This window comes from Eimeria tenella, genomic scaffold, assembly GCF_000499545.2.
Source record: "Eimeria tenella Houghton genomic scaffold, Eth_scaff81, whole genome shotgun sequence".
Taxonomy (NCBI): domain Eukaryota; phylum Apicomplexa; class Conoidasida; order Eucoccidiorida; family Eimeriidae; genus Eimeria; species Eimeria tenella.
The window spans coordinates 87,382-107,084 of record NW_013543457.1 but is presented as its reverse complement, the minus strand read 5'-3'; the positions used below and the strand labels follow the sequence as shown (position 1 = coordinate 107,084).

General features: G+C 53.5%; 3 protein-coding genes across 3 annotated transcripts; 1 reads left to right on the top strand and 2 right to left on the bottom strand.

Annotated features, from left to right (window-relative positions):
* Positions 1-1,298: 1,298 nt before the first annotated feature.
* Positions 1,299-7,806, top strand: ETH_00009095 (uncharacterized protein; the record flags this gene model as incomplete). The annotated part of the gene is made up of 5 exons (XM_013378376.1): positions 1,299-1,800; positions 2,262-3,769; positions 4,139-4,368; positions 4,553-7,202; positions 7,336-7,806. 5 exons carry the CDS (start codon positions 1,299-1,301, stop codon positions 7,804-7,806), a joined length of 5,361 nt encoding a protein of 1,786 aa, XP_013233830.1.
* Positions 7,807-8,399: 593 nt separating this feature from the next.
* ETH_00009090 (uncharacterized protein) lies at positions 8,400-12,521 on the bottom strand (the record flags this gene model as incomplete). The annotated part of the gene is made up of 2 exons (XM_013378375.1): positions 8,400-10,312; positions 10,472-12,521. 2 exons carry the CDS (start codon positions 12,519-12,521, stop codon positions 8,400-8,402), a joined length of 3,963 nt encoding a protein of 1,320 aa, XP_013233829.1.
* A 2,559-nt stretch (positions 12,522-15,080) lies between these two features.
* Positions 15,081-16,802, bottom strand: ETH_00009085 (uncharacterized protein; the record flags this gene model as incomplete). Its single annotated transcript, XM_013378374.1, has 1 exon — positions 15,081-16,802. The coding sequence occupies one exon, from the start codon at positions 16,800-16,802 to the stop codon at positions 15,081-15,083; it is 1,722 nt and encodes a 573-aa protein (XP_013233828.1).
* Positions 16,803-19,703: the final 2,901 nt, after the last annotated feature.

Below are 19,703 nucleotides of genomic sequence, written 5' to 3'. Positions count from 1 at the left end.
AATGCACGGAGGACAGCGACAGCGACACCACCTGTAACTGTCTCAGCGAAACACTATTTGACACTATTGGACACTCCTCCGTAGTTCAGTATTAAGAGATTACAATACGCGGAGTGAAGAAGAGGGGCTGTATGCATATCTTGAGACCCTTTCAGCCACTTATTTGCCTCTGCTGTTCCCTATGTCAGTTCGCCTTGGCTGGTTTTGGAATACGTATACACTCCTCACGAAACCTGCCTAGCTATGCTCCTAAGACTCATGTGCAACAGAGGCATGCAGAATAATAGTGAGAAACTGGGGAATGCGCGGCATTCATTCTGTCCTTGGCATAAGTATAACGCAAAGCAGCAGGAACTAGTGGGCGGGTTCAATGGTTATCCTCCAGCTCCCGTGAGTATTCCGACCTAGCTCGCGAGCTGATTAGCACTCATGCTTACCGGCTAGTTGCATAGGCCGCAGTAGTAGGACAGTTTCCTTCGGAATCTGTGCTTTGGCTGGCGCCTCCAGGAAGTACCTTTGCACTAACCTACCTAGCTAGCTAGTCTGCCATTTAGAACAGTGGATGAAAAGCACCGCAAAAGCCCATCTGACTGAGTTTTTTCTTTTCTTAATTAAAAATAATGCGCCTCTACGGAAAAAAACGTTGGTTCTTTCTCACGAAAGCCGCGCGGGCGAGGAAGGGGTTTGCTGCCCTCTAGTGCTAAGCCTCGGGCTTAATAACCCTGTGTCTTTAGCCAGAGAACAAAAAAACGGTAAATTTACACTGTTTGTACCTCGTAGACAAGCACAAATGTTAAGCGTTAGGCTTTGCCAACGTGGAACCTGTGGGGCCGAAACACGCACACAGCTCCAACACCTACACGGTGGGCCCCCAGCTTGAGCTTTCGCCATGGGACCCCACTATTCGCAGTATAGCCTTCAGTGGGTGCCACGGGAGCAAAACGCTTTGAATGTAGTAAATTAAAAGCGCAGTTAGCAGTTCCTTGCGGGCTGAAGAGAGGCCGCCCCAGCGTTCTTGGGTTCTCCACTATTCACCGGCCTTTCAGCAAAACTTCAACATATGTGACGCTCTGCATCAACGCAAGGCTTCGCTAGCCTCTCTGTTGAGTCTACAGGCTCCCTCTTGGGCCGGCTTGCCGGTACACTGGCGCCGCAGCCGCAGCACGTCGATATCATCTGCGGAAGGAAGGGAATCATCCCTCTCCGCTAGCCACGCTGCAGGAGTGAGATACCTCCTGGTCTGACAGCGGCTTCTGAAGCTCCCTGCTGATCTGCCTTGGCCGTTTTCTTACTGTCCAATGGCCTCTAATGCAGCGACCGAGGCACCCCAGGGGAGCAAGCGCTCCTCTTTGAGTCCAGAGAGGGGCCCCCGCCCAACCCGCCGCAGTATCCGTTTCAGTGATGAGGTTGAAGCGGGAAGAGGGGGACCTCCAGGGGCCGCTGGGGCCCCAGGGTCCTCAGGGGCCGAGACCCCAAGTCACCGTGCAGCGCCAAAATCAGGGCCACTCCATCGCCGGGGTCGCTCCGGGATAATGAGTTGGCTCTTTGGCGCTTTCTCTACCAACACAGGTGGACAAATGCCCGTCCAGGATGATGGGGGAGGCCCTGGGGGACCCAGCTCCTCTCTGCGGGGTGCCGCATCGCTATTTTCTATTAAGCGCATTAGTGGGATGCACCGAGGAGGGCCCCCCGTGTTTGAGAGAAAGAGGAGAAGGCACAAAACGGTGCTGTGGAAGTACAAGAAGACCATTGGAGTCTTCGCCTCTTTTGTTTTCATTTGCAATCACATCATTGCCTCGGGTCAGTTGGAAAGGAACACGGCAGAGTTCAAATAGCTTGCTACTGTTGTACTTCTGGCTCTTTTTATGAGGGCCAAGGCGCGGGCGGCGGCATCTAGCTAGCCCAGGTGTTGTGCAGCTCTGCACGAAGAGTCCTGTATTGTGCCTGGCCTTTGCGTCTAGCTGGTCCGCTGCTTCTATCTTGTGGCTATCTCTTTTCGTGCATCTTTCGGGTTTTTCTCTCGTTTCTTGTTCCCCTCTTACTTGCTGTTAATTTTCCCCCCATGTCGTTTTCTCTTTGCCGTTTTTCCTATGCGCCTTGCCCATAGCTTTCTGCTTTTACTGCAAGAGCGTCTGCAGTTTTTTTCTCTCCCGGTAGAACTGTGTTCCTTTACATTTGCTTGCATTTTTCTTCTTAGGTGTTGCTCTCTTCTCTCCTTTGCTTGTTTAGGTGTATGCTTATTTGTGTGCGCGTGTCTTCAGGTCTGATGTCGATGCCTTCGTTGGTGCGCACGGCTGGCCCTGGGGCGGCATCTTTGTCTATATATTTATTTTGTTTTCTTTCATCTGCCTGCGCCTTGTTGCTACTGAAGAGCATGACTTTGATAGAGGGAAACGCAGGATTTAATGAGCGCTACGAGTACTCCGCCATCTTGCGTTACTTCTTGATGCTGCAGCCCCCCCTTTCCGTTTCCGCATCTACTGCAGCGCTGCAACACTCAGATTCACGGGCCTCAGACGACAAGGATCAGCAGCAGTTACCGCAGAATGCCCATCATATGGGGCCTCTTGAGCGCTTAGACGGTGCGCTGTGTAAAGCCATGGGTCTTGCCCCAACGGAGTCACCCCCAGGTGAACCTGACGATCCAGCTGAAATCAAGGAGCGCCAGGGGAGCGGCACAGCGCCTCCGTTCTTGCGAGGTTTGGGGGAACTGCTTGGCGACTTACGTCTGATTCCTCATCGTCTTAGCTCGCTTGTGAGGGGCTTGAACCGTTCGTCCCTGTCACAGGCTATTGCCTTTCTCCTATATGTAAATTCCTTTTTGGGAGCATCCTCTGCGGCGCTTCTAGTGGCTTACTGCGTCGATGCACTGCTTCTCAGAGTGCTCGGGTGGACTGTGTTCGTGCCCGTTGTCCCATACGGCGGGGATTCCCTGCTGGCGAACCTCCAGCAGCTGAGCAGCAACTTTGGCGACCTGTTTTCCTTGTCCATGTGGCCTCTAAGGGAATTCGTGGTGTTGCTGTGGAGGTTCAAGCATTTCCTATTTGACTCAGCGGCAGACGCTGCAGCGTACACAGCAGACTCGCTCAATGAGTGGGACATCCTACCCAACTACAGTCCGTTTGTCTTTGTCACTTCTCGCGAGCAGCTCGAGGAAATCTTCTCAGGTACATGTACATCAACGTGCGCAGAGATCGGTAATGCAGCAGCAGCAGCAGCAAGCTGCGTTCCCTGCCTGAACTACGTTGGTGTCTCACTGGGTTATCTTCTCACAGCAGTAGCTGGCCTCCGCCTGGCCGCTTCAGATCTTGAGGACACAATGAATCTGCAATTTATTTCGTTTTTCGCGGTCGTTGCTGCTTCCTTCAACGTGTGCCTAGCGGCTCTTTTCCGTATCACCGGCTCGGGGTGGGATTGGGCATCTCAGACAAGCGCGGCAGGCACACCGGCAGCAGCAGCAGCAGCAGCGTTAACAACAGCAGTAGCAAGCGCAAATGCAGCTCTTGACAGTAATGCACCGATGATATATGGAAGTCCTCCAGCAGCGGCAGCAGCAGCCACAGCAGCCCCTGCTGCGCTTGCAGCACCGACACCGAGCGCATCAACAGCGGCAGCTGGAGCTGGTGGAGGCAAAGGTACACTTTTACCATTTCTGCATTCGATTTTCGGCGGATTTGCTGCCCGTACGGCGATCCCTTCTATGGTGGACGCTTTCGGGTTTTCCTCTTCACTTCCATCTTGGGCAAATGAAGTCAGGGACGAAGTTTCAGTAAGGCGCAGTCAATTTAATTGGCTCATTCTGTTCGTTTTTCGAGTTCATTTTTCGTTGTGAGCCTTGGTTAAACCTTAAGGGATCATGCATTGCGCAGGCTGTCTATCTTTGTTGCGCTGGCCCTGAGTTTTTCGTATATCTCTCGGCTCCTTTGTTTTGTCGCTTTCAGCGTAAACGTATGTTTGCGCCTTGTTTTCTGTGTTCATAAATCTGTGTGCGTCCGTGCCTCTTTGTCAATGCTAATGCTGGAGCCAATGGGAACTGCATTTTTGTTAGGGCCGCTGTGTGGCACCTTGCGATCACTGAGCGCACTAGCGTGTGAAATAACAGGGAAGGCGCAAGGGTGTGTGTGCCTCTGTTTGTCAGATATCAGGCACTGTTTGGCTGAGTAGTCTGTTTTCTGCCTCTTTTTTCTTCATATTTGGCTCTCTTTGCGCGAGCGCGTTTGTTGGCGCCGCGGAATCCTCCAACGCGTTGGCCTCGCTGATGCTGGGAACCTCAGGAGGCCATCTCCCGTTGTTTGCTGCTACTTTCGTTTGTCTCTTTCATGTTGCGGCTTTGCTGCCCAACATTGTGCTGTCCCAGATCGGCTCCAGGTGCGGAGGCAGAGGGGAGGGGAGAAGCAGAAATACACATAGATTAGCAGACGCAGACACAGAGATAGGCGCTGAACAAAATTGACATAACATGATTGACAGATAAAGAGTCAGCACTGCCAAATGTATGAGTCCATTTTTCACTCGACGATTGTATCTGCTCGCGTGTTATTCGCCTCCCAAGGTACGACTTGCTGAATATGGCGATCTGTTTGGACAAGAAATCAGCATTTACCACCGCCTCCACGGTCCCTTGGATGCTCTATTGGTTGCTGGCGTACCAGCCCCTGTTCGCACACCCCGCTTCCGTGCTTGGGTTGACCACTGGTTTGTTTCTGAACTTCTTTATTCCTACGCTTACCTTCATCTACGCTTCTTTTTCATGGGAGCTGTTCAACAAGGCGCACCAAGCCGATGCAGCGGCAGCTACGGGCGCATCCGAGAACAGGGAAGATGCAGCCGATGGAAGCTCTGCTGCAGCTGGAGATTGGACGGGTGGCCTTGTATCCCAAGGGTCGATGCACCTCCGGGAAGGGCATTCAAAGCCGGCAGGAGCGCAGCATCACAGGGGAGCAGGACTGGCGGCGGTCTCTGGTGCTGTTGCTGGAGCTGGCGGAGCCCGAACGCGTGAGATGCAGCGGCAGCTCCACCAGTGGCTCGAGGAGTTCGCGCGAAGGGCCCCAGATAGCGACGTGGCGCAGCTGCTGCAGCGGCAGACCGACTCAGACGAGTCGGTTCTAGACAGAGACGGAGGACGTAAATCTGAAGCTGCAGCAGCGCCAGTAGCAACGGCAGCACTGTTGCGGAGGGGCAGCCTAGCCTGCAGGCCGAGACAGTCAAGGACATCTCTTATGCAATCCAGTGACAGCAGCCCCAGTCAAGACGATAGGGACGCCTTTGGAAGTCCCAGGGGTAGCATGCCGCTTATGCGGGGGGCATCGTCCCCCTCCCTTAGCGCTTACTCTTCGCCTCCGCCTGAAACAGGACTGGCATCTCCTATTGCACTAGACAGTGCAGCTGCACCAGACGCAGAACCAGTCACGCCCGAAGCCATCGCTTCTCTGTGGTCCCGCAGCGCTTGGTGTAGTTCAGGTGAATCTTTTGAAGCACCTACGGCCGCCGAAGCAGCACGCACAACAGCAGCACGCAAAACAGCAGACAGGGCAGATGGCACTAGAGCTGCAGCAAGCAAGCGTACTTTGGCACCACCACCAGCAGCAGTTGTCACAAAGAAGGCATCAGCAGCAGTAGTAGTAGAGTTGCCATACGACTCTACAGCGGCTAGTGCCACGAGCCTTGGGCTTGTAGACCCCCCTGATTCTTCTGAGCGTGCACCCTCCACCGTCGTTTCTGGGGCGCGTCTAGACAGACGCAAACAAGAGCTACAGGGAAAACAGCAGCAAAAGCACGTTGAAGGCCCAGTTGCAGAAGCTGCTGTCTTTCAGCGCAGCCGCAAGAGAGCTCCCGCGGTTGGGAGACCCCAAAGGGGTCCTGGTGGCAACTGGCAGCGACCAGAGTCAGCTGCTGCTGCCAATGTGTCGTCACCGAAGCAGGTGGATCATGCAGAGGCGGACGTGCTGGCAGATCATAGCGAAACTGACTTTCGTCCTCTCCCAAACACACAAGCAGGTCTAGCAGCACCAGCTGCTTCGGTTGTTGCAGGACATGCTGGGGGAGGGTCTGGTGAAGAGAATGAGCCACAAAAACAGCAGCTGGAACGCCCTGCTAGCCCTGCCAGTGATCCTTCGGAAGCAACATCGTCAGAAGCAGCAAGTACTTCGGAAGCAACGGCTCCTAGGGGAAATTGCGAGGCTGTGGAAAGCCGACTAATTTGCGAATCAGTATCTGGGATAAAGCCGAAAACTTGCGATAGCGGCACAGGCAGCGAGAGCATCTGCGAACAGCCTGAACCAGTGGAAAAGTCTAGTAGGAGGGGCGTCAGAGGCAGTAGTAGCAGCAGCCGGGGCGACAGACACAGCCCTGAGGTCAAGTCCTCCGACGGGCCCCCAGAGGGAAGAGACACAGACGGCACCTCACCATCCGCATGCATTCCTAGTGACAAAGAAAGTCCAACGCTTGCGGGCAGTGCCGACGTCAGGACGCCTCGAGCTGTAAGGGGCTCGCTGCAGGAGGACAGAGGCCCCCCTTCGACGGCCCCTCCTCCTGCTTCCGATGGAGTAGCAGCTATTGCTGCCGTGGTTGTGGCTGCTGCAGTAGACGAGACGCCTGCAATTGCCTCTGCATCTGCAGTAGCTGAGACCGCTGCAGCTGCCGCTGCTGACGGAACTTGTTTAGTTGCTGCACCTGCCTCGCCTGGTGGTGCAGGAGGCCTTAGGTGGCGGTCGCGACCAAAAGCCATCAAGCCCGCTGGGATCCGCGGTCCCATTTGTTCTACCCTGGAGGAACTGCAGTCAAAAGGGGCCCAGCTGGCCGAGTGCGTACAAATACGTGATTGTGTCAGGGAGAAAGCAGCAGCGGCAGAGGCGTTAGCGAATCTAACACAGGCTGCAGGAGAAACACAAGCAACAGAGTCACCAAAGACGGAAGATGCCTCAACGTCCACACCAGCGGAAACAACAGAAGCAACGGCGACAACAGCGGAAGGACCATCGGCGGAAGGCGAATCCTCAGCTGAAGCAGCAGCAGCACCAGCACAAGCTGCCGCTGACACTGCTTCTACGTCTTTTTCTAGGACGAGGAAGAGGGTGCTCACGGCGCGACGCAGGGCTTCAGCTCCCCAGTGTTCACCCACGGCAGAGGTTTTGCCTAAAGTAGCTTCAACCCCCAGCGCTCCGAAAAGCCCCTCAGAAGATTCGAAGCAAAAGACAAGACCTGTAAGCTGATCAACTAAGTGCATTCTCGAAAGCATTGGCGCCCCTAGAATATTCCCGGTATCTGACGGGTTGCCGTCTTGGGTGGGTTGGGAGCTGTCAAAAGGCAGCGCCATTATTTGCTGTTTTTTTGTAGGGTGAACAAGGTGCCCGATTAGAAGGCCGCACGGATGCCACTGGTGATATAGAACCAGAAGCAGCAGCAGGTAAGGCCGCAGCAGCAACAGCAGCCGAGACAGCAAGTGGGCGTGCTTCTCCAAAGAGTTCGTGGTCTGCCTGGACGACATCTGGAATGCGACTCGTAGCTCTGAGCCCCACAAAACTGCGAGGGGTTGCCATGAGGTCGCGTAAAAGAGATTCAGGTGTTAAAGCTGAGCCCCGTGTGGCGCTCTTCCCGATACTCACGTCCCCGCGAGCCGAGCGTCTCGCGGCTTTTTTGTTGTTGTTGTTCATCATTCTCTGCGCATTCGTTGCTGTTGCAGAAGACCTTGCTGATGCCATACTTCTTACTGTCTCAGTGCTCTTACACACATGGAGCCTCTGGTGTGCCTCTACCATCCATCTCTATGAATGGCTAACAGGGCTATTCAGCAGTATTGGCAGCTAGCTATCGGCCTTGTCTCAGCTTCCTCTTCTCAGTGTCTCCTCCAGCATGTGGCTACTTTTGTTCTTGGGGCTTCACTGTGAAGCTCCGTCGTCCCGCATTGGCTAGCTACTCACGCAACGAAGCGGCTCAATCTACTTAACTCCTTACGCACTGCATTTGTGGCCATTTCACAAATAGGCCAACCGCACGAAGCCTTTTTGTTTTGTACGCTGAACTAATCGAATCAGAAGGGAACAGGTTGCCGGGGGAATCGGGCAGGCCAGCTGCCCAAGTTGATGAGTCAGCCCCAGGAGAAACAGCTGCCTAGTTAGCCAGTAAGATATGCATACTGCGAATACGAAGCATACTGCGAATACGAAGAGCTGATGCATCGACTAGACTTAGTATCGTATACGCGATAGACAGGTTGTGCGCGCCCGCAACCATCTCGATCAGATTAACAAGCGCTTATGAGCGGTTCGCCACTGCTAGCTAGCAGCCAGCCAGCCTAGGAAGTACGGAACCTCAGCGAACTTCTTGACTCACGTTACTCGTCTGTGCACTGTCAACTAGGAGTCAGTTTATCCCCAGAAGTCCATAAGGTTCCGATTTTGTCAGGGTTGGGCATCTGCCTTCCAGTTGTCGTCTTGCGTCGAGCTGGGCCACTGCACTTCGGATGCGCCGGAGACCCCAGTAGCCTGCGCCTCGTATGCAAACCACTGCCTCGACCTCATCCGCACGAGTCGTAGGTCATCGTGAGCAACGAGAGTTTCGAGTTCTTCCGGCAAAAGCACGAATTCCTCTTTCCTGTTATTAACTGATATGCTGATTGCTCGGCCCCTAGGGAGCATTTGGGCCCGGCGAACTACACCTCGCAAGTGCTGCTCATTGCCCGAGGGCAGGCCCAGAAGGGCTTTGATACGCACACATATGGGGGTGTTCGGAACGAGTTGTGCTATGCTGGCCTGAACCCTAGGATCTTGCTGAGCTGGGTTCGCTGAAGCAGTGACGCAGCCCCCATCACCGTCCTTCAGGTTTAGACCTATGGCTGTTATGTCTGCTGTGATCTCTTGCTGGAGGCACTTTTCTCTCGCTTGTTCCTCTAGCCAGCTTTTGAATGACTGCTCGTACTCCTTCGTCGTGGTCAGCTCTTTGTACCGCCGTATGATATTAGGAATCTCGGCCTGCGATGGGGCCTCGTGTCTGTTCTTAGCATAAAACCACGGGTCCACTCCAAAGAGATACGACAGAATCTCTAGCTGGTAAGTGCGCGCCGAGGGCAGAGCAAACGCCACGTGGTTTAAGTCCAAACAATCTTTGATAGCGGCCAGGCAGCCCTTCTTGTCGATCCGCAGTCTCTGCTTCAACTGTGCGTACAGTTCTTGTCGCCTGTGGTTACATTTGCACCGGCATATTTTCTCTATGCCAGGAGGGGCAGGGCAACAGGCTGGCTTCGTCCCTCTCTGTGTCTTATACCCAACAGACCCACCGCCTCCTCCCGCAGTGGGGTCGTTGGGGGGTCCCGCGGGGGCCCCCAACAGCGGAAGTCGCCGCTTGAGGGCCTCACGCTCAGTAAACCGAAGTAAACAGAGACGACCTTCCTGAAGCAGCTGCACGACTTGGCCTATGGAGAACTGCAAGACATGATGAGGAGGGCTCACCAGTTTCAAAGGCAAATATTCCCCATATGGAAGCGTGAAGTACCGCTCCCCTGCTTCCACCATCACGAACTTCGACAGCGGCCCTTTGGGTGCCGACAGGCTTCCTTCGCCTCCCCCGGCAGGCGGAGGAGGCAGGGGCGGTAGACCCATTTCCGCCAACTTTACTTCTAGTGCATCTGCGTGTATGTACACCCGAGTTCCAGGGACGAGGTAGTTCAACTGACGCAAGGCCTTCAGGTCCGGGTTATAAGCTAAGATCACGTCAGTCTCAGCGGGGCCCTGAACTTCAGATATGCGGGCTGCATCTATCTGCTGCTGCTGCTGTTGCAGTTGTTGCTGCTGTTGCGCCTGCAGCTGCTCCAATTGCTGCTGCTGTTGCTGCTGCACCAGCAGTTGTTGCCTGCGGTCTCCCGTGTCCCTCATCGCTTCGGCTTCCATAGCCTCTGAATCTCGCTGTAGTTGGCTTCCGTCTTGATGGCCCCAAGGCCCCATAGCGTCAAGGGCATCCAGCACAGAGTCAATTGCTGCGGATCCTTTCAACATTTCCACCTCCTCAACAACTTCTTCCGCCTCTCCTGGGGCCAAGTGCACATACGGTAACTCCGCTATGTGAGCCACGAGGGGCCCCAGGGCAGTTCTGTATGACTCCAGAACGGTGGCTTTCGGTGGTGTTGTTGGAAAGAGCAAAGAAGGTCTAAGCCGTGCCACGTGCAACTGGTAAGGCACGCGATTGCCCTGCCGACGCCATTGAGGCCGCAGTCTCCCCAGAGCTGTTATCAGCTCTAGACAGAGGTCAGCTTGCTGCAAAGCCGTCAGGGGCAACGGAGGCGACGCGCAAGACAGCAGTAAGTCGCCTTTGTACAGATCTGAAAGCAGCAAACACAACAGAAGCAGCATGCCTAAATCCCGGATGCGTCTAATGAATCTACTGCAATGAGCTAAAGGGCACACAAAGAGAGAAAAACAGTTCTTCTATGATGCGTTAAAGCGTATACCACTGTTTTCCCAATAAGACATGCGCTTACCCTGAGCAGTCATCAAGACGCCGTCTATTGCGGCAGAGCGCTGGCTCCTGGAGGCCTTCTTCGCTGCTGCGCCACTCCCTTGAAAGCCCCCTACTCTTTTCCTCTTGCGCTCCTGCTTGACAGGCGCCTGCTCAGTTGCTTGCCCCGGTGCAACGCCCACGTGAGCCTCTTCGGAAGCCTCTGGAGTGTCCTCCTCTGGCGGACACCCCACTGGCTCATCCTCTACTGCTTGTGCAGGTTCCTCACATTCTGTGAGGCCTGCATCTCCCTCTGGCTGCTTGGGATCCCCACGGGGCTGGGGGCACTGCGAGCCCACATGTGGCGGCCCCCGCTGCTGCCCCGACAGCCAAGGGCCCCACAAAGCTATTTGCTTCCACGGGGGAGCAACAGGTACATCACAAGCTAGCAGGAAAGCCCTCACCGCCAGTAGCGCATACTGCTGCGATGCAACTGCAGACAGCAGACAGTCAGGGGGGCCCTGAGGAGCTCCCAGCTGAGAGGAAGACGGCAAGGCTGACCCACGCGTAGAAGAGCTAACACTACCGGGACCTCGTGGAAGCGAGGCAGCTGCACCTGCAACGCATAACCCCCCTTGAGGGGGGCCCCCCGCTGACCCTTTGACGAGCTTTTGAGCAGCTGGAAGTCCAGGCCACGGGCTCACGAGGGTCCCCCCATTCGGACCGAAGCTCTTGTACATGCCGTACTCCGCTTGTTGCTGCCCGTCGCCGATTAATGAAGGCGCCCCCAACCTCTGGAAAGCCCCCATTCTGGCGGTCCCCATTGCCTCGGAAAGCTGCTGCACCTCTTGCAGCTGCAGCTGCTGCGATGCTGCTGCAGCAAGCCGCGCTTGGCCTTTTACAGCGCAGCCCACCTTTGCTGCTGGTCCCGGTTCGCTCTTCAGCCCTGAGGCTCCTGAGACCCCTGGGGTCCCCGAAATCCAGCGCTGAGTTGGTATTTCCCCGTGACCCTCTGGCCTCTTCTTTGCTTTCTGTTGTTCCAAAGGGCCCCCTGCAAAGTTCAGGTCCTCTGCAGCTGGCATAAACACCATAGGCCCTGTCCTGGGAAGCTGCAGGTGGGAGCTTTCGGCTGCTAGGTGAAAGCTGGGGTTGTTATGGTGGGCTCCCTCGCTGATTACAGCGTGCATGTACTCCGGATTTGTGGGAACAGAGTTAAGGGGCCCCTCTTCGCCCATCTTACTGCCATCAGCTAAGGGGGGCCCTATGTGGGAAGCAGCGGCAGAGTCACTTCCGCACTGACTCCCTTGAGCCCACCTCGCTTGCCACTTTCTCTCGGTTGCACCATAAGTAACGGCGGCGGAGGGGACGCCGAGACCCTCAGCGGTTCCAAGGACCCCAGGAGCTCCAGACAGCCCAGGGGCCCCAGGATGAACCCCGTGTAGACCATCTCCGGCGAGAAACGGATGATGCGGTTGTGCCTGTTGCTGCTGTAGCAGCGGCCGCTGTTGCTGCTGCGGCTGTGTCTCAGGAATAGACAAAGTAGACGGTACAGATGCTGCTGCTGCTGCTGCTGTTGTGTTAGGGCCAGTGGTTCCTCCTACCCAATGAGGCTGAGGGACTGGGGTTGGCCACTGACGAGGGCCCCCTTCCCCTTCAGCAGGGACAGGTGGAGGGCCAACTGCTGGGCCGTCGGTGGTCAATGGCAGAGACGCCTGAACAAGCGGGGCCCCGAATGGAGCCTCAGCCTCCTTAAATGTGGATGCCGCGTGAAAAAGAGCTTCCCTCTGCTGCTGTTTTGACTGCAGCGCCGATTTATGGTCCCATGCAGCAGCTGCAACGGCACCACTGGCTGCCGGTACACCCCATGGAAGGAGGACCCGCTCTCCCGAATCCATGTATGCCTGAGTATGAGCAACAGGAGAGGATGCAGCTGCAGCGCCGATAGTCCCTGGGGGCTGGGGCTGAGGGAGGGGGACCCTAGGGGAGCTTGAGTCCCCCGTAGGTCCCATAACAGAAGTATAGGGCCGAGAGCCAGCCGGGAGCCTCTCCTGGTTTCCTGAGGCCTGTGAGAATGTACTTTCCGGCATTGACATCTTTTCAGGGCAACAACCCTAAAAATCGCGGGGAAAATACCCTATTTCGCGCAGCGAGCGGCTGGGGCCCCCACCTGCTGTCAACTATACCGCTGCTTCCGAAACGGGCCCCCCCCTCAAAAGACAATGGGCACATGGAGCGCCCCACGTTTTTTCAGGCCCGGTCGTGGGCCACTGGAAAGAGAAGCTCTTACGTCAAGGGCCTCGTAGTTTGCGGGGGCCCTCCTGGGGCCCTCCCCGCTGGCCCACTGTAGTCTCTCCCCGCTGTGTATACTGTCTCCCGCCGTTGATATTTGTTTCACGATGTGGACATCTACATAAATGGTGAGGACGTATGTCCCTTTTTGCTTTTCTCTCTGCATCGGAAGCCCGCCGAAGCAGTGAGGCAGCATGCATCCTACTTCCTTGTGCCGATCTTCTACATACTCTATTCCTCGGCCCCGAATTTATACGTAAAATACTACACAAAATGTATACATTTTGAAGAGCTTGCGGAAGTCTCGCATGCAGTGAAGCCAAAGCTACTACGGCCCCGCCGGCTGGGATCCCGCTGATGGTGCTTCTTTGCCCTTCTTCTTGTCAACTGCTGCCCAATCCGGGACAAAAGTGCAACAACCACTTTATGAATGAATGATAGGATCAGAGAGATGCCACAGAAGGCTCTTACGCTGCTGTTCTACCCCATCTATTTTTCGCTTATATATGGCCAGAGACTGAATTTGATTCGAAGAACACAGGCTTAAAAACAAGCTGAAAAGCTCTTCTGCGTGGCGAATATGCTTTTGGCGGCTCATACTGCAGCTATCTGTACTCCTGGAAAGCGTACAACACGCAGTAGCCGCAGGAGGCTATGGGCCTCGAGCTAATAAAATGTGAGTGCTTCAGTTGTACAATTTGCGACACGGTTTCATTCTGTCCTGGTTTGTCAGTTTTCACGTGGGGTTGAACGCTTAGTCTGTGGGCGACAAGGTACTTGCTAGGAGATGAGGATCTCGCAAGAGTAGCAATATAGAGTGAAAATGGAGGAACAGCAGTCACGTGCCGTAGCTGCGACAGCTATTCCAGGTTCAATGAAGCCTACATGAAGGCAGTGCTTGGCTATGAAAGCCACGGAGATAGTCAATGGTATGCTGCAGCCTTGCACAGTTCGTTCTGATGGCTGCAAAATTTCTAGGCTGCCTAAATCAAATTCCCGTGCAGACCTGTTAAAGACTGGGACTATACAGGCTCCAAGGTAAAATCATAAGCTGTCGTGAATGGAGGATGGAAAGCCGGTTGAGAGTGTTGGAAACCCGCGGTGCAGCGGCAGAGCGCAGTGCATTGACTCAGTAGCGCAGTGCACTGAATCGGTAGTCCACGCAAACCTTTAGTTGGTCGTGCTTTCTCTACTTGTCTGGCCGGTAGAGTTTTGTCTTCTTCCAAACTGCCTCATTATAGCTTTTTTCTTCAGTCTGTATCGGTTCTTACTGGAAAGAGGAGGGCACGAGGGTTCACCAGGGGTTCACACTCAAGCTCGAAGTACAGTGTTCAGGGGTTCACATTCAAGCGCGAAGTAGTGCTTTTCTCTGAAGGTTTGTGGCAGGAAAGCCGTGAAGTATATACCTTATAGCAAAGACGCCTCCAGGATAGATAGCACAGTGAATTTCCCAATTTCCTCAACCACGAGACCTAAGTTGCTAAGTTGGTGTCTTGCAGCTGATGTGATTGGATAGCCACACAGTTTTATAGCTTTAAAAGCTCAAAAGCTGGCCAGAAAGGCAGCAGTAAATGGAGGTTATTTCTACGGAGTTACCGTCTTCTACTTAAGTGGTTGGGAATTCGGACACGCCTGCCCTCAACACGCGGCAGTTGACCGCATCACAACAAAGCAGCTGACTTTGAGAGATCAGAAGCACCCCGCAAACATGGTTTCTGCGTATCTGAAGTCTACTATTTCTTGAAGAAGTTGAGTTGATCCTTGGTGCTATTCATACAGAAAAATAACAAGCAAGGCCAACTGGAAATAAATGCATGCGAAGCTCTGCCGTCAAGTGAGGCGAGGGACCATTGGCTTATTGTGAACGAGGAGGCAACAGAAGCCCCCTTGAGCTTCCTCACTGAATAACCAAGCCGCGTGCTCCAAGCACACGGCGTACATACACACGCACACCGCTGTACATATGCTTGCTCAGGGCGCCTGCTGATACGATTTCTTCGCTGCCTTGTTCGGGCCCAGTGTATAAAAACACACGATAGCACCGCTTGAGACAGGCCCAGCCAGGCCCAGCCAAAAACCCCCTTGTGGGGAACAGATCTCACCATATGCATTAAATAAAAGGACAGAGAAAATAATGGAAGAAAGGGATCACAGCATCCACACGGTCACATCTGCGTGAAGAATCCGCTTTGCGGTGGGCGCTGTGCTCGCCTTCAAATACCCATCTCTTGCCCCTGCCCACAAGTAGGACAATGTAGCAGTTTGCAGGGTTCGCAACTGATCGTGGCTACCTTCTAATCGTGTAGTCGCATGGCCTCAGTGTATACAGGACGCCTCACCTTGTGAACATGCATGACTGTTCACTAGACCAGGTTTACCTGGGTCCATTTCTCCCTCCAAGTCCTGTGTATATTAAAGCACAATGCAAGTTTGTCGTCTAGACACGACAGAAGGCCTTCTAGAGCCTCTATGTTGCCCGTTATCTCCGCGCGAGCCGCTTCTGGGGTTGACCAAGCCTTGAGTCTTTCTTTGGCCCTCTTCTCCGCCTCCTCCACCAGTCCCCTCATCTTGGCCAGCCACGTCTGCTTATCAAGCTGATTATTAATCTCAGAGTCAATAACGCGGAGGTAGCTTTCGTGGTAGAGCTCAGCAGTCTGCAGGCTATAGAGACGGTCCTCTAGCCGCTTCTGCTCCTCCGAAGTTGTTACCTGCTCTAAGGCACGTTTCGTCTGCTGAATTTGGCTACGGGTTTGTCCTAGGCTCCCAATAGATGCATCTTGCATTATCGTCAGCCGCTCCTGGTGATCCAACTGCGTCATCCATTCTGCCTCCAGACTTTGCAGCAGCTCGGCCTTGGCCGCTGGATTCTTTAGGAGCTTATTCTCTGCCCTCGCAGCCCACATATCCTCCGAGAGCAGGAGCATCGTCTGGTGAACAAGAATTTCAAGGCTCGCGACGGAGTTTCGGAGCTCCTCTTTCAGCCGCAGCGTCTGCTGCCTCATAGCTGGACTGCGCTCCTCCAAACTCATTATGCGCAGAACTGTGTGGTACTTGGACCTGACCTCTGCTTCTAGCCGCGCCAACTTCGTCATCGCCGTGTCTTCCCTAACCCTAAGAGCTTCTTCATTCCAAAAGAGGCGGTTGGCCTCCTCCTTGATTGCGCTGAGCTTCTCCAGCACCGCCTTCCTCCCCGCAGCAGTGCCCATCACCTCGAGCTCATTCGGGGAGGCGAGCTGGGCTTTCGCCTCGCGAACTCGCAGGAACAATTGGTGCTCCTGGAGAGCCGCGGCTTTCTCACGCAGACTTTCTTTGCGCCTTTTCATTGCATCTTCTTCAGCTTCCAGCTCCTTCCCTGCCTCTTCATTTTCGTTTTTCTTGGCCGTCAGCTCCTCAACCTCCGCATTCACTGCCTCAGCCTCCGCCGCCACCTCCCCTTCTATTTTCTCTACGAACGAATCTCTTTCTGCCAACTGTTGAGCCTCCACTGACAACATATTCGATTTATGCTCGGCGTAGGCCACAAGCACCATGATGACGCCGACGATGGAGAAGTAAACCAGGGCCCGGCGCCTCTTGGGGCTCTTCCAGTAGTCCTCTCCCCTTTGATACACGCGACGAGACATGCGGCCCAGGTGGGTGCTCGCGTTTCTCAGCGCGTGCGTCAATGTGCTGGTGCGCAGGTCGTGCCGCCAGCGCTCTCGCTGGTTTTTTCCAGCTCCCTTGACAACACCCGCAAGGGTTGCCCCAGAAGGGGGGGAACGGAGCTTGCGGTTCTGATTTACTGCTGAAGTCGGTATCCAGAAACGTTCCGTCAGCTCCTTATGCTGAGCTTTCACGCGAGGCTCTGCCGACTCCAAGGCAGCGGCAGGTGGCGATTCTTCCCGTGTGGTAGGTTGGCGGACGCGCTCGGACTGACCTGCAGGACTGTCCAAAGACGCCGCTTCCTCTGCAGTGGCTGCCGCACTCCTAGGAAATATTGGCGGGCCTTCAAAGCGGTCTTCAAGGCCGTCAGGCAGGCTAGGCTGGGCAGAAACTGCGGCGGATAGCAGCAGCCCAGCAAGAGCAAGCCCCGTTTTCTTCAGCATCTTTGCGTGCTCGCCCCAACAAGATCACGTGGTTCTCTACGGAGACTTCTCTACCCCGCGCAAGCGGAACAAAGGGCAGGCAAGCAACAGGGTGCAGTGGCCTCCCAACAGCTGCTACCTCCGTGGGCCCTGGAAAGTACTCTCGTGTCCGTTGGTCTGCCAATAAGCTGCAGCCTTTTCTAGTTATATCAAATGGCAGCTGGTTTACTGCACTTGTGCGCTGCTGGCCTTTTCTTACGGCGGACGCGCAGAGGGGAAGATGCATCGCTCAAGCAACCGCTATATTACACCCATGCAGTAGTTCTGCATCTCTTTCATCTGTTCAGGTATGATCCCGGCAGACATGCTTAAAGGAAATCCTTTTAACGCTTCCTGCTCAGCTGACGTAGGCGATCGCCGCAGTGGGCCGTACCCTAGGTCAGCCCTTAGCTGATCTGGAATAAACGTGAGTAGAAGAGCAGGAGCCTTTTTAGTCCCTTCCACTTCGCACTAAAACAAATTCCGATTGTATTACCATAGCGTAAAGGTCAAGAGCAACTGCAGAAATCTTGCGTTTGCCCTGTTAGGGCGTCGAGGGCTGGAAGCGGATCCCGCCTAAGACAAACAGCCTCTTCCCTTGCTCAGCCAGCCCTCTGAAGAACAGGCGTGTACGCAAATTTAGTGGCAAAGTGAGTCCTTCTGCGAATAGAAAGGATTATATGGCATTTGAATGCAATTTTCGGTATCATTTCAAGATAAATGAGAAAGTAGGGCAAGCAGAAGTGCGGCATGAGGCCCCATGGTTGTGCTGCTACAAGTTACACTCATGCGGTAGCATCGAGTGTAACACAATGAAATATCGCCTAGGGAGCATTCTTTTCAATATTTGTCTAGTATAATTCCATCCTCTGGTCATCATGAGCCGGATGAACGGCTTTTCTTTTTGGTGGAGGCGATGAGTGTGGGCTCCGCGGTTTTCTACGGCGTCAAAATGCAACGTTTTGCTATATTCACTGCTGCAGAATTGCACTCTACATGAACCCGCAATCACTTTTAGCCTATAATATATTTCATATAAGCAGTTATCCTTCGCGCAACATACTTCACGCCGCACATAGGCATCTGCAACGGGGAACGTGCACAACACGATGGTAGAGTGCAGTGCTGACAAAAGCCGCAATTAGACAGAGAGGAGGAATTTGAAGAGAAAGCTCACATGTGAATATTTAATTTTCTTGTGTATTCGAGGCAGGCAGATTTGGACCCAAACTTCGAATTGGGAAGCAAAACATATGATATGAGGTGTACATCTATGGTGCAGGTACAGAAAGCTGACGTCGCCATGGCAGTTTTCCCATTGATTAACCTGATTTTAGGTGTTTTGATCTCAGTTTCAAGGTTATTGGTGCGGCACTTACCTCTATTTGGGACCTAGCCACTACCACATAGAATATAAGAGTCACTCGAGAAAATTGAGTTCGGTTTGAGGCAAAATAACTCTGGAATTTGCTGCAACAAACGGTTTCCCATTGAAATAAAGTAAGCAGGGGCGACGTCATCTGATGGTGGAGGGTCTGGGTCTGATGGTGGAGGGTCTGGGTCTGCTGTGCGATGCAGCCGTACCTGACCGTGCACTGAGAACTAGAGCAGGCTAGTTCATTTTAAGCGTTCACCGCTCCTTCAAATCCGCATATCTGGTATATATATGCAGCTAACATACATATTAAAATGCAGAGCTCCTGCCGGTTCATCCTTGGCTGGCAGAGAAGAGATACTTTGATCTCGAGCCTGGGCTACTATGGCTTCTGTCCTGTTGGTACCGGCAAAAGGTAGTAGGCTCCTCGAACGTTCATGCCATAACTGCACGATCTTTAGCTAGTATCGCATCCCTGTGTGGCTGTAAGGCATGATACAACTACTTAGAAACTAAGTAAGCGCATAAGATTAAGCCTACAACAAACTTCAGAGCTGTTCGATGTTTTGTCCGACTCTAGCAGAAGCGGTTTATGTATAATGACGAATTAAAGCAAATTGAAATCAGATTTATCAATTGATTTTCGATGATGTTCAAGGAGTAACTTGCTTTTGATATTTTTTGCTGTGTCACTATGCACGAAAAGGAATACTAGATGCCACTGAAGCCCTGAAATATTCATCAGTTGACATATCGTGTAGCTTTTCTTGTATGTTATGCAATTATCCCACTCGGTCCGCTGATTGAGAAAGTGTGCGATTTAATTCGACCATCAGAACGAATGTGAGCATATGCACAAGAAATTTTCGGATTGTTTCGTGCTTAAGCAACAGGCATCAACTACTTGATGATGCAGACTGGGACACTGAAGAAATATTCGGCATGTTTCGTGCCCAGCAAACGGGCATCAACTAATTAACGATGCAGGTGCCGATTTGATTGGGACACTGAATTCGCAGTTGACTCTTTCATGCTCATTAGTAAGGAAAGCATTTGAAGAAGGATTCTTTCTATCACACGGTCTAGCAGACAAGTTAACTCCATCCAGCGAAGAAGTCCCGTTTCGCTTAACAGAAGCGCCTATTCAATTTCTTACTCCACCATTCACTCATCAATCTCGTCCCCGCGTTCGTAGCCCAGCTTGTACACTCCTGCATACGAAAAACACGATGCCTCTGTGTCGGATTTGACGAAGAAATTGCGGCGAGCGCTGAAACGCACGTGCAAAGGAGTTTTTAACCCATTTTTAAAGCTACGCGGTTGACGGCAAAACAGGAGCGCTTGGGTTAAAAGTTTGGCCATTCCATCCCTGAGAAATTGTGAGAACAACTCGTAACTATGCTTTTACGCTCTCTTAACGCCTTTATTACTAAATTAAAAAGCCTACACATGGACGGCACACCCAACCAAGTCTGAAGCCTTTCCAGCCCCAACTCAACCCTCTTGGC